The sequence below is a fragment of the Netta rufina genome (genome assembly GCF_964035555.1).
Source record: "Netta rufina genome assembly, chromosome: 8".
Lineage (NCBI taxonomy): Eukaryota > Metazoa > Chordata > Aves > Anseriformes > Anatidae > Netta > Netta rufina.
In genome coordinates this window covers 19,742,643-19,756,247 of record NC_140131.1, presented here as the reverse complement: position 1 = coordinate 19,756,247, position 13,605 = coordinate 19,742,643, and the positions used below count along the sequence as shown (strand labels likewise).

The window sequence follows — 13,605 nt, the reverse complement described above, 5'->3', positions numbered from 1 at the left end:
AAATAGATAATAACTCTCTTTGCTAGCAAGGAACTTCCAACAGACAACAGAGCTTTTTTCCCCACTGTTCAGAAGGGAGAATACAGAATTTATCTGTATTTACAGGAACTGAGTTTTAAAAGAATAAAGACACTATATTCTATGGGATCCTGCAGTTAAAAATAGGTTATCACAGACAAGACAAAGACTCAGGTTAGCAAAGGTTTCAGCAATTTGGCACCAGGGTCTTTTGTATATGAAGAAACAGATTTCTTCCAAGTTTCCTTGGAAGTAAGCTGTGCTGCTTACTGCTGAGGTGCTGCCTGTTTCCTCAGGTCTGACTGCCTGAATGAGCCCAAGAGAAGAAGAGATGAGTTTCCACCTCCAGGAAGGTTTCTGCCTTCTTAAGCCTGAGCAGTTTTGCTGCTGATGAAGGAATGCTTGGCCAATACAAGCATAGGCCTCATTTCTAGAAATTTTCGAACCTGCACTTTTAACTACACCTTCCTCCACAGAACAGGAAAGCCTAGCTTTCTGTTTATCTTTCAGTCTGGTCATAAGTATCGATCCTGGGACACATTTGTTTTTTGTCTACAGCCTCTTGTGTGTCACAGAAGTGTCTAAAAGAAGAACACATCTTACTGTGAACAAGAGGTACTGCAAACCTGCTGGACTCCAACATCACAGTCTTTCTCCATATTCAGACTCAAGGCATCCCTCAGAAGAAACAGTTACAGGCTGCTCTTTCATTCGGGTGTTTTTTTTTTCTTCAAAGGATGAGAGAGTTTAGACTTTCTCATCTAAAGAACAACTAAGATGACCTTGAAGCTCACAGTGTTAACTGTGACTCTACATACTCTGCAACCACTTGTCCTTCAGACCACTGGATATAAAAAACTTTTTATACAATATCCTTACTCGTCACCATACAGGAGGTTAGTCAGGACCTAACAAAATCTCCCAGCCAACCTGCATATGGGATTCATGTGTCCTATCAAACTTGGGAAAAAATTTCGCTTTCATAGAACTGAGTTATTTTAGACAAATTGTATCAAAGATCACAGAAGACAGAAATGTCAGTGAGAGTCCATGCCACCTTTATCTATTTCTCTCTGTACTATTTTTGGCACCCCTTCACAAAGAGGGTGGAAGATTACACTTATTTTCCCCCTCCTCTCCAAAAAATCTGGAGTTTCTCCTAGAAAAAATAATGCTTCAACTTAAAATTGTAGTAGTTTTGCACAATCCAAATGAGCTTTTTAGCAAATACAACATGCAATGAAATACATTTGCTAGGTTTGACGTGCCTAGTCATTCTGAATTAAAGTCAGGTTAATTTAAGCTTACTCTGGAAGAAAGCAATCTCTATAGACAATCTGCACCTTTGCGCTATCCATCTGACCCTATGACTGTGTCCTTCTCCCGTGTGAGTAACAATGCAGGTTCAGAGAGAAATTATCACACACAGATATTCTGAGACATTACTAGAAAAAGCACGTAGGTTTTCTTGAAGAAACAGAGGAGCTATTCATACCAAGATCTGAGGAAGCAAAGGAGTTGTTATTCATGCAGATGGAAAGAGCCAGATTCAAGAAGCTTGAGCCAAAAGATCTTCTGAGCATGCTTTCCTTCTGTGGGTCTGAAAGGGGAAACATCTGTCCTCCTGGACAGCTGCGACTCCTGACAGCATGATGCTGAACAAAATGGAAGTTAAAATATATAGAATATATGCTACCTGTGGCCTGCTGGACCATAGAACAGTTTTCAAATGTCAACGCTTGGAATATATTCCAGATGTCAATACTGTACTCAACTAAACTTATACTATCTAGTGCAAATCTCTTAATGATATATACTGTCATACACTTGCTGGGAATCTGGACAATGGCTCTAACTTATACAGTACTTTAAAAACCCTTACCTTCAACACTCTTCTTGTTGATGGCATTACTCTGAGAAGTACAAGTACACATGCAGACAAATGGGTACTACAAGGACACCAACATTTGTATTCAATTTGTATTCAGTCTGGTTGCAAAGATACTTTAGATAGTTAAAATGTGATTATATGCAATTATTAATAAGAAAATCTTATTCCTTCCCTGTTGATAAAAATTACCAATTGACCTGATTCAATTTACAATGCCAACTCAAAGCAAATGAAAAAAAAAAAAAGAGAGAGAGAAGTTTTCCTAATGCTTATACACCATGAAAATCTAACCTCACTACCAAACACAAGCATCATGTCTGCTCACTGGAAAACCAGATATGTAGAGTTCAAATAAATACTTCATAGCTGAAAGTGATTTTTAAATGCATGACTCTTCCTACATTGTTAACATTTATCAGCAAGGTGACGATAGTATTAAACATCTAAATCCACTGCACTACTGTTGCCACTTTAATATGATTTCCAGATGCCAGGCCATTGTGCTGCATTATACCACAAAGCCAAGCAGAAAGGAAGAAGCTAAAGTTGAAAACAGAGCAGGCATTAAAAAACATGACCCTCCTTACAGTAACAATAGGATCCTGCACTACGGAGATAACAGCGCAGGCATAAGTGGAATTGATCATTGGCTTTTAATAAGAAATCACATCCAGACACAGCAGGGTTTTCTATAGATCTAAACACAATTCTTTTCAGTTTAGTTTGGTGTTTTCTTGAGAAGTTGATAAATGAGCAATTTTTTTCCTGTCCTTTATATTGGAAGACGTATTAGATATATTGCTGGAAGAACCAAAGGAATAAAAACCTTGTGCAGTTTCAGAGCCTTTCCACAGTATCTCTTTTGCTTTCTGCTGCATGTGTTGTTTTACCATCTCTCACAATACCAAGGTGTTAGCTTCAAAACATCGGTTTGAATTTTCAAAACATTGAAATAGCGAAATCATTAAAGTTAATCTGTTTTAAAACTACGCAAAGAACTACCCTGAAAGGAGAACTTTTGTACAGCTCCTGCTACCAACCTTTGGCTCTGCTCATGCAGTTTCCCCATGAGCCAAGACACAGCTTTTGTTGCAAGACCAGCTGTGGGGGTGCTCAGCTCTGGCAGGCAGCAGACCCCTTATCTAACATGGGGCAGCTTCTGCATTCTTCTCACAGAAGCCACCCCTATGGCCCCCCGCTACCAAAACACTGCCAAGTAAACCCACTACACACTGAAAAAGCCATTATTTTTTTCTCAAGGCCCTTTGCTTCTGAGGTGTTGAGAGCAGCAACCCTGTAGCACTGCTGGGTCTACTGAGCAGCTGCATTTCCTCCAGAGAGGGGAGACCACTACATGGCTAGGAAGTGGCTTCTCCTATAAGAACTTCTGCCAGGTCTTTCCAGCCACTCATGGTGATGACAGAGTAGAAAAGGTGACACTGCTATTCCTGGGCTACATGAAGGAAGGTGTCATTGCAGCAGCTGCCCTTCAATCACAAAATCTGTCCTGCAGGTTCTTTTACTCAGTGTTTGTAGAGCCTCTTCCATGGCTTCCCCCAACCTTCACAGGCCCCAAGAGATGGCTGCCTACAGTGATGTTCCCGGTAGCTCTCCACTTACCTGTCTGCTATGCTCAGCTGTGGGGCATCTCTCGGTCTGCAATGTAACATGGTTTGAATGCCAACTCCTCGTCTTTGAAAGACCGCAGGACAGAAGTGAGCAGAACTCTCCAAGTTCACTCAAGTACTGTCAAACCGAGACATTTCCCTATGGAGAAAATCTCACAATGCCCCTTACTTTGTCCCAATCTACAGTTCAACTGACTGAAGTCAAGTGTAAGAATAGAGGTGGTAGGCTTCCTGTATTAAAGTGAAACAACATGACACTTTCCTTAGGACATACACAGATCTCTGCAAGAGAAATTGCATTAGGAGATGCAAAATGTAACTCAGACAGATTGAGCTAGTATGTCAAATGTGCTGTTGTTTTAATAAAACAGCAACATTAAGTTTAACCTTCGTTCATCTAGAATAAACACTTTCTTTCTTCATTCATTTATCACACTGAGTTTCCAGACACACAGAAAAAACTCTGAATTCCACCATCACCCCCAAGAGCATGAGCAAAAAAAGCACTGTTCATCATTCTAGGGTTACTTTTTATCACAGAGACATAATATGCAAGATGCTCTGGTCAGGTAGGAAATTATCATCCTCGAGCCCATTTTTGCTACTGTAAAGCTTGCTGGATGCTCTGGGAGGAATACGCCCCTCCTTCCATAAAGGCCATTGCAAAATGGAAGGTATGGTCATTAGAAGCAGAAGACCAACAGGAAACAAAGGAGGAATATCTCCCATTTATTAACTCCGAATTTAATCTTTTGTCATTTTCATCTTTCATTAAATTTTTATTAGCCCTTAAATTAGCATCTGACATCCTACTCAGAGGATTAATGTCTTTCTCCTCTGTTTGGCTGTTTCTGAGCTGGGAAATTTATGCAATGCAGGTCTCTATCTACCCTAAGAGTCTCAGCAGATACTTTCACAAATTCAGTCTCTTCCACCTGAACAAATCTTATATTCTGCAAATGATGGATATAATACATCAGCCGGGTATCAGTGGGACCCTACTCTCCAATTATGTAACACGCATATGTGGAAACTGACAGGAAGCTTCTTAGGCTATATTATTTCATAGTATGAATTACTACAGAACATTCCTAAACCACGGAATTCTATCCAACGATCACATGCCAGGAAATACTGCCATTATTTCTAATTCCACTGACTTTGATCACAATGATTTCCTCAGTGGTAAGTTATGGAAATTCAGACCTGGTTGGTGATCACCATGGATAGTCCTTAATTGAATGAGACAGGCTCTAACGCATTTTAAATACAATTTTCAATTAATAGGATTTTTTTCTTTGTATTCACAGAATTGTTCTCAAGGGAGAGTTTCATGCTAATTCTTTTAAATTTGTTTTTAAAATCAGATGACAAGACTACTATTTCCAGTACAGCACCTTTAAAATCTGAGGGTTAGCTCTTGAAATCATGAGTTAAACTTAAGTGTGAAACTAAGGGGAAAAAATGCCATGCCTTTTTTCTTTTGCCTTCTCTAGAACCATGACAGAGCTCATGGCAGAAAAAAAAAAGCAAAAAAAAAAAAAGCAAAAGGTGGATAATTACTTGTTAAAGCACGCATTTTGTAGTAACTTGGAATTAAAAAAAAAAAAAAAAAGAAAAGAAATATTGCAAAAGATATAGCACAAATATGAAGTCTGACTACACCATGACTCTGTTCTCAAGTTTTTATGCCTCAGTCATTAGTTTACAAACCTAAAACACTCCCTGGCACTTACTGTGTGATGCTTACCCTACAAACATCTGGTGTTTGGTCTACAAATACTAATACACTAGTGAGAAGCAGTGGAAGACACACAGTGCCTGACTTATACAACAGAAAATACACGTTTAATGGTTTTGTTTGTTGCCTTTTTTAACAGCACGGGTTTTGCTGCATTCAACAGTACAGCTAACTATTCTTCATGTAACCTCTGCAGTCCCTAGGACCTCTTGTAATGTAACTATCAAGACTGTAATTTCTTATTTGAGCATGTCAACTTGTGTAAGTATTCGTTCCTGTTTGTAAATACAGACCATGTTATAACTAATTAAAGACTGACAGAAAAATTGAGGTTGGATGGGAACTTTGGAGATCATCTTGTCCAGCCCACCTGCCCAAAGCAGGGTTAGGTAAAGCTGGCTGTTCAGGACCGGTTGTGTTTTCAGTATCTCCACAGATGGAGGCTCCACAACTCCCTTTGGACAACCTGTTACTGTGTCCGATCACCACTGAAGTTTAAAAAAAATAATCATCTGCAACTCTCTGAGGATTCTTTTTTCTCTGTCCTCCAAGTCATTAATGAAGAAGCTGAATAATATGCCAGTATCAGCCCCTGGGGTACAACACCAGTGGCTGTCCTCCAGCAGTTCACCCTGCTAACCACAACCCATTAAACTGAGCAGTTCAGCCAGATTCCAGTCCACTTCTTCATCAGTTTGTTTGTGAGGATGTTATGGGAGACAGCATCACAAGCCTTTCTGTGCTTGAGATAAGCAACATCCTCAGCTCTCCCCTCATCCACCAAGCCAGACGTCTCGTCATGCAAGGCTATCAGCTTGGCTAAGTGTCATTTCCCATTCTTAAATCCATGTTGGTTACTCCTCATCACTTTCTTCCTCATGAGCTGATTTTCTTTACTGCCTATCAAACAGTTAATGTGCCATCTGCAGTCAGAGGTCACGCTCCCTTGATTCAGACTTGGCTCTCTAAAGACATTCTACTTGGCAAAAGTGAGAAAAATGATCCAAATAAATAAAAACTGTGAATGTGAAGTCAGTTCAACCCTTGTGTTTTAATTTAATGTGGGACATCAAGTTAACAGAGTCAAGGCACCACATAATCACTCAGTAGGGATGCGTAACAAATACTGAGAGCAGTCTGAAAGAAGTAGGAATGGCAGCATCTGCTTGCAAAAGCACCAGAAGAAACAATAGAGACAGGGCTAGGAGAAGGACAAGCGCTGACACACGAGGGCAGAAGAGACAGCAGCCCAAGTGGCAGACGAGAAGCGTCCTGCCACACCTCAAGCAGAAGGCCGCACGCTGCTCAGGCCCCACGAGAGATGCCCAGCCAGCTGGAGAGGGCAGCAAAGCCACCACGCACCAGCCCTGCCACCAGGACAGGCCGCAAGCCTCCAACGCACCCTCAAGGAGGAAGCGGAGGCGAGGGGCAGCGACGTGACTGATCCAGAGGCTGAAGAAAGCAAGCTTTGAGGGAAAGGACTGTGCCATAAGAAACGCCCCGCTCTTAAAGAGGGCAAAAAACTTGCCTAACAGTTTATTGACATTGGCCAAGAGGAACCCAAGAGACGTAGTGAGGATGTTACAGCCACTGGCCCTCCTCACCACACACGGGTGCACCTGGCCAAGCAGTAGGCCTGGTGGTGGTGAGTGCGTGGCCACTGGCGTGCATGAAATCCATGACAGAAGGAGCACAGGTGAGTGAAAACAGATGTAGTCCAAGTAACTACAACCCTCTCCTCCGATAAGATCTTGCACTGGGTTTTGTTGCATTACATTCATGTAAGTCTTCCACATTTTCTGCCACTTTTGATGAAAATGGGCACTGCATAACCCCACGTGCAGGCTGGTGACTCAGAAAGGCAGAGAGCTGCTGTAAGCAAACCTACATTCACTGAGCTAAGATGAGTCATGGCCCTACTTCAGACCACCTCAGTTCTCCATGAGAGTACCCACAAGCTATTCACTGATTACAACATCGCCCGATGTCCAGAGTTCCTCCCATTTAGATTAGTTTTCCAAACTATGCTATTAATCCTGATGACAAACTCAACTAAAAGTCTCTGAATCTCAGAACATGCCTCTCCACAGGCTTAGCTGTTCTGAGCCTAACTATCAGAACAGTTTTGCTCAGGACAGTTTTGATCCCCTGCTATTGCCTTACAGTGCATGAAGGAATGCACTGCAAGCCCAGTGGGCAAGTAGAACCCAGCTAGGCTCCTTGCAAGGGTGGGCTGTTATTAACACAGCAGAAGGCAGCTTGAATCTTCTGCTATTTCCCATCTCTGCTAATCCCAGGTCATAATTCTTGACCCTGAATCCACCTAAAGAGGAGTCCAGAATTTCACTCTCTCCTTTTAAAAGGCCCCACGTGCTGAACCCATGCAGGGCACTGTGCACTTACCATCTGCCTCAAATGCATTTCAAAATACTTTCCAATAAAACAAATCTTAGAAATACATACCCAGTACAAATTGAAAAAAATCATAAAAAATATCATATGGCTTGCAATGTATTGTACAAGAAGAAATTAGAAAGGGAAGCCCAAGAAAATCGATAAACATCTATTCCAAAAAGTACCATGAGAACTTCTATTTTAACCTCTCATCAGAAAAATATGGACTGAATAAACAACATAAAGATAATGTTACTGTACTTGATAAATCCTTAAATTACACAAACTATGAAATCAAGCAGCACAAAAGCAAGTGAATAAACACATTGAGAGAGATATAAAGCAAAGTGTTAGAGGAGCAATCTTTCTGTTCACATGGTCTTGGCCCATTATTGGACCACACTAAACACACATTTCCCATCAGCGCTCACACTTCAAGAAGTAACAAAACCACTTATTTCAAAATCAAATGTTAAAACCCATCCCACGGCTCTTTCTTGGGTCATCCTGTGGGTGTACAGCATGGTCTTGGTAGCATAGAACATAAAAAAGATGTTCTCTCTTGGTAAGCTTGATAGACAAACAAAACTAAGTTTCTACTCCACTTCAATTGTTTTATACAGAGAGCGGCGCTCTGCAAATAAATAGCTTTGGGGCGAAACAAATAATATACAACCATGATGATCATCAGATATTTGATTCATTGTTTAGTGCTGTCACTATTTATAAATCAATGAATTAGCAAGTTTTGACTGTGCCATTTTTCGATCATAAGTTTACTGTTTTAATTATTAAGAATGTGCCAAAGCAAAGAGGGTAAAGCTCTGTGCTGTACTTTCTTTAAATATAATAAGTGTGTACAGATATACATACATACACCAAAAATAATAAATTAATGATTTCATTGCTTTACTTTGCACGTGCTACTGTCATTCTTATACACAGTACCTTACTTTTTCTGTAAGAACTCTGGGTGAATGAGCGGAAATGAAAACTGCCCTTACCTTAATGTTGCAAGCTTGTTCCATCAGTCTACGGGCGTTCTCCTCAGCTCTGTACCTCTTGGGCAGCTGAACCCTGAAGAATTTTAAAGCTCCTTCAAAATCAGCTTGTAGAAGGTCCTCTTTTGAGGTCTGCAATCAAACACAGAGAACTACGCTAAACACTGAGAACATGTAGTCGTGCACTTTTACTGGATTTGTCATTTACTGACTGCATTCCAAACCACCAACATTCACATTAGCCCAAAAAACATCCTCTTTAAAATCGGCTCTCTAATCCATTTCTCATAAAACAAGACATAGGCTAAAACTTATCCCAGGAATCCCAGGCAGAGTAGCACAATCAGAGGACTACAACACATTAATGTATTTCATCCTTCTATACCTGCAGGGTAAGAAAGGGATTCTGGCTAAGCCTGTCAAGATGAAACTGAGTAAGGGAAAAACAAAACAAAACAAAACCAAGCAAACAATAAAAACCTAGGAGAATCCATAATGTTTTTAGAGAGCTTATGCTTTAGAACATCGCTGATTTTTATAGTGCTACCCTAAAAAAATAATACATAGATACATAGATATGGTTGCAGACATGAACAGCAGAAGCAAAAATGCATATGACTCATAAGAGGCATCAGCAAGTCAATATGTAGAAGTCTGTGACACAATTTCTCAAAGAACACTCTGCCAGAAAATGTTTCACATGTTTATTTCGATATTTCTCATAAGACTGTACCTCTCACTGTGGTAGCAAGCCTAACAGGTCAGAAAATGTTAAACACTCAGCATTAATCCAGTTCTGCTACTGACGGAGTAATATGATTCATGGGTCAGGGACAAATGCATTAATTTTTGGAGATGCGAGAACTATACCAGAAGATTTTACAGATATGCAAAAGCAAGCCTTTAGGCTGTTCCTTAAAAAGGTTCACAGAGACTGTACATCCAGACAAGACATTCAGGACATCACCTCAAAATGTGAATGTCTTTTAAGCCAGAAGGAACAAAGGAACATGTGTCAGCATACAGAGCAGCACCACGGAGGCTGGAGCTGTGTACCACCACACTTCAGCCGACACCTCCAGAGAGACACAGGTGCCTTTGCTGAAGGGGCTCTCCTTTCCTAAGCTATCCTCTCACCCACCCAAAATCCGTTGCTGCTTCCACACAACCGTTTTCTAGCAAACACGCTGCAGCCAAACACATGGGATCTGGCTCCACACTGGAAGAACTGGGAAAACAGCAGTCCTTGTCATGAAAGAGGTAAGACTAGATGATACTCTTCTTTCTCCTCGGTGTTAGATTTGTTTCAAATAAGTAGAAATAAATTTAATTCTCACTACAGAAAAAAAAAATTACTAATGGGTTTTATTTACAAATTCTCCCTATGTATCATATTAACAAGTCTCAGTAGCTCGTTTACATGAAAATAATTAAACCTACTATGTAAAACATTTTATTAAAAGTACAAGTATATTGCTTCCCAAAGCAAACTGAACTTCAATGTGGTACCGCAGATACTACAAGCATGCAACACCGAGACTCCAACACGGCTTGACATATTCCATAGTCCTGCTAAAAAAGCTACAGCTGGGTCCACTAAAACATAGCAGTTTGACCAAGCTTTATCTGATAGGGAAATGGAGAAGGGTTTTTGAATGGATTTTTAATGCTGAACAAAACTAGGAACCACAGAATTTAAGAGGGCATTTTCATGGTTATCCAGCATTTCCGGTAGCAGAGAACATGAGCTGACATCAGAGGTCTGCCACCCGAGCACCAATAATCATCACTGCTCAGTGTCCAACCTTCCACTTTGGGGACAGCACAGCAACCTGTCCTTTGGCTTCCTCAATCAAGACCAACAAAATATCCATTCCGTACATTTACCTATTACCCTACATATTTCTGGAGATGATCATACCGTACACCCTGCTGAAGACTTACTAGTAGTTTCTGCTACATTAATCTCAAGGTAAGAGTGAGAAAACTCTAAATGCAGCTGAAGTTGCTTTGGCAGATCTCTTTCCCTTTGACTGCAGCATTTTCTAACTTTGTCTTCAAGCTGCTCAGAGTTCCCTCAAGATCTCTTTGATCCTCCCTTCACTTCCAGCCAAGGTAGCTGCTGGGTCATCACTGCAAGGACACAACAAAAGCTGCCTTCAGGATGTGGATGAGAAATGCTCAGCTTTACCAACTCTCACATCTGGTTCTGTCCACAAAACTTTGGCAGAAGGACTATCTGGCTGAGGCTCCATCTGACAAGACCGATGTCATGTGGACAGTGAGCTGGTGCACTTAGGCACCTAATGAATCAGACCCACTCGTGAACACAGCTACGGCCAACACATCCATTTCCTCCTCTGCACGCTGTTTTTCTTCTGGACAAGGTTTAGTAAGGCTGTATACGCTTTTGCCATGCTTGAGGCTTGGTCAGTGCTTCGGACGCACAGCGGGCTGTATTTGGGGTGACCTGCTGGCAGCGAGCAGTGCTCTGTGCCAGAAGCCACGCTGACAACCAAGGCACCCTGGGCAAAGTTCAGCTGGATAACGGTGATAGAAAAGCAGTAATTGGTTTAACAACCAGCTGACTCCAAAGTGATTTTCCCCCCTCTCTCTCCACAATGCTGACTGCTGTTTTTGCCATACAGGTCAAACAGATTTCCCTACAACATTATACATTTGCCCTCTTTGGAGACAAGCTTGCTGCTGCATTTCCAGTCCAGAATATTATATATGTCAATAAAGTGAGAGGTAGGCCCCTAACATTCAGCTCTTTCTACTTGGCTGAGTATTTTCATTTCATTAAAATAATCTGTTGACCAGAAAGTTAGAGTTTCACTATTAAAATCAGAAGAAATCAAAGTAATCTTTTGAGAGCAATGTTAACTGGGTTTTGCATTTTGTATAGTTAATGCTTTTTTTGGTCTAAATTATGCAAACAAAGCTTTTCAGGTACTAATTAAAAACAGGAAACAACAAAAATCGGTATGTGTATATAAATACATACGAATATACATTTTTTATACATATACGATATATGCAGTACAAAAAAGTGTATAGCATTGTTGTTTTATTATTCACATTTCTTGACATTTTGTGATTTTAATCAATAAATCATAAAGACATTTCAGGCACCTTTTGGCAGCTGTTTGACAGGCAGAGATTTGTAAATTTGCTGGTTCATGTCACTCAGCTCATGGATCTCCTGAACAACTCATTTCAATAAACCATCTGTAAGTCTAATGAAGCAATAATTCACATTTGGCAGGTACATTGTATTTTGGGGCACACTGGGACTTCAGGGCATTTTTTAATATTCAAGATGTAATTCTTAAATAATCATATTTTTGTATAAAATATATAAAGAAAAACAACAGGCAAAAGATGAGCCTCACTGAGAACTATGAACATAACGTCAACTTCCAATGAACTTCTAAACTCTCAGCTTGCGTTTTAGGGTTTGGCTATACATGTTCCCTCACATGTCCTTCCCACATCACTTAAGTATTTCAATATGTTCATAAAATGATCTTAATTGGATTATTTGAAACTTAGGACAAGCCCCTTTGCAGAATTAATCAGCAAACTTTCAAGTCAATAGACAAAGTTCTGTGAAATTGCAAAGTTCTGAAAAACAGATCATCACAGCTCTTTTTTTTGAGACTTAAATGATGTTTTTTTTATTATTACTATTATCATCATCATCATTTTAAAGTAAATACTGTTACTATTGCCATCTCCAAAATACTTAGGGAAATGTGATTAAGACATAGGCTTGGCTTTTTTCTTTAATTTAATTTTTCTGTCTTCAATTATTAATTTTGCAGTCTCATTCCTTACTGACTGTACCAACTGAATCTCCTGTTCCCACCTGGGAACTTATAGAGCAGAAGAAATTTCAGATCAACCACATGGCACTTCCTTAATTTAATTCTTCCTCTTTTACACAAACAGATAAAAAAAAAAAAATCTGTAGTGTTCTATGCATACGGTATATACACACAGAATTTCTATAGAATGTGAGCGAACATAAAGTACGTGCTGTACAATCTTAGGAATATGAATCAGGAACAAGATGAAGTAAAAGGCAGAGAAGAATCCAGCCATACTCTACTCCACTATTAAATTTGCTGTCAGAAAATTCAAAATGCTCACATGTAATTTTACACTAATTTCGCAGACTATAATATTTAATATTGATATTTAATATTAAAAATCCTTAACATGCACTGTGTGATTTTAAGTTCTTGTAGAAGCTGCAGTGTAACATGAAGGTATGGGAGGTGTTTTTTTTAACCTGATGGTTCCCTTCCCACTGGTAGCAGCAGACTGCAATGCTGTATGTTGCATGACTTTGTGCTGTGCTGCCCTTTGACCTGAGGACTGTGAAATGGCTCCAAGAGGAGGAAGTTGACCTGCTGAGCTTCCAAGGACTGCCAGGATGGGTGGACTTGGAATCCAGGCTGGGGACAGATGGACTGGCAAAGCTACCCTGCCACAGGTGCGCTGGCATGCACTTCCAACACGATCCATCAAAAGCCTCCTTTCATTGGCATCACTTCTACGCTCTTCTTTGCTGGGAAAGCTATACTGTCACAAAGACATATATTTTTTCCTGTTAAAATCTGTGTTCTCTGTTAAACACGGCTTGGTATAAAAGTGTCACGGCAAAAAAATATAACCTGACTATAGGCAAAAGCTTTCAGAAGGCCTAGTTGGGGTTTTGTGCACGATGAGTTGGCATCCAGCAGGGATCCTCTGCTTGCCCACTGCCTACATACAGCAGTGCACCTCTGCTCAAAATTACACCAGTGTTTGTGTGCAGATCCAGACTTATGAAAGGCAATGTTCATTCTGCCCTGTAAAATGCTGATGAATGTGTGGAAGAGCAAACAAAAAATCTCCTAGCTCTACCCACCCACAGATATCCCC

General features: G+C 40.3%; 1 protein-coding gene across 9 annotated transcripts in view; it reads right to left on the bottom strand.

The window, feature by feature from the left end:
* Positions 1–13,605, bottom strand: part of RABGAP1L (RAB GTPase activating protein 1 like) — a gene marked incomplete at its 5' end in the record, with an annotated part of 248,705 nt that overhangs the window by 50,805 nt on the left and 184,295 nt on the right. For all 9 annotated transcript variants that reach the window (XM_084290877.1, XM_084290880.1, XM_084290878.1 and 6 more), the window contains one exon: positions 8,677–8,805. In XM_084290877.1, coding sequence (XP_084147003.1) covers positions 8,677–8,805 — 129 coding nt within the window. The remainder of the gene's footprint in view (positions 1–8,676; positions 8,806–13,605) is intronic.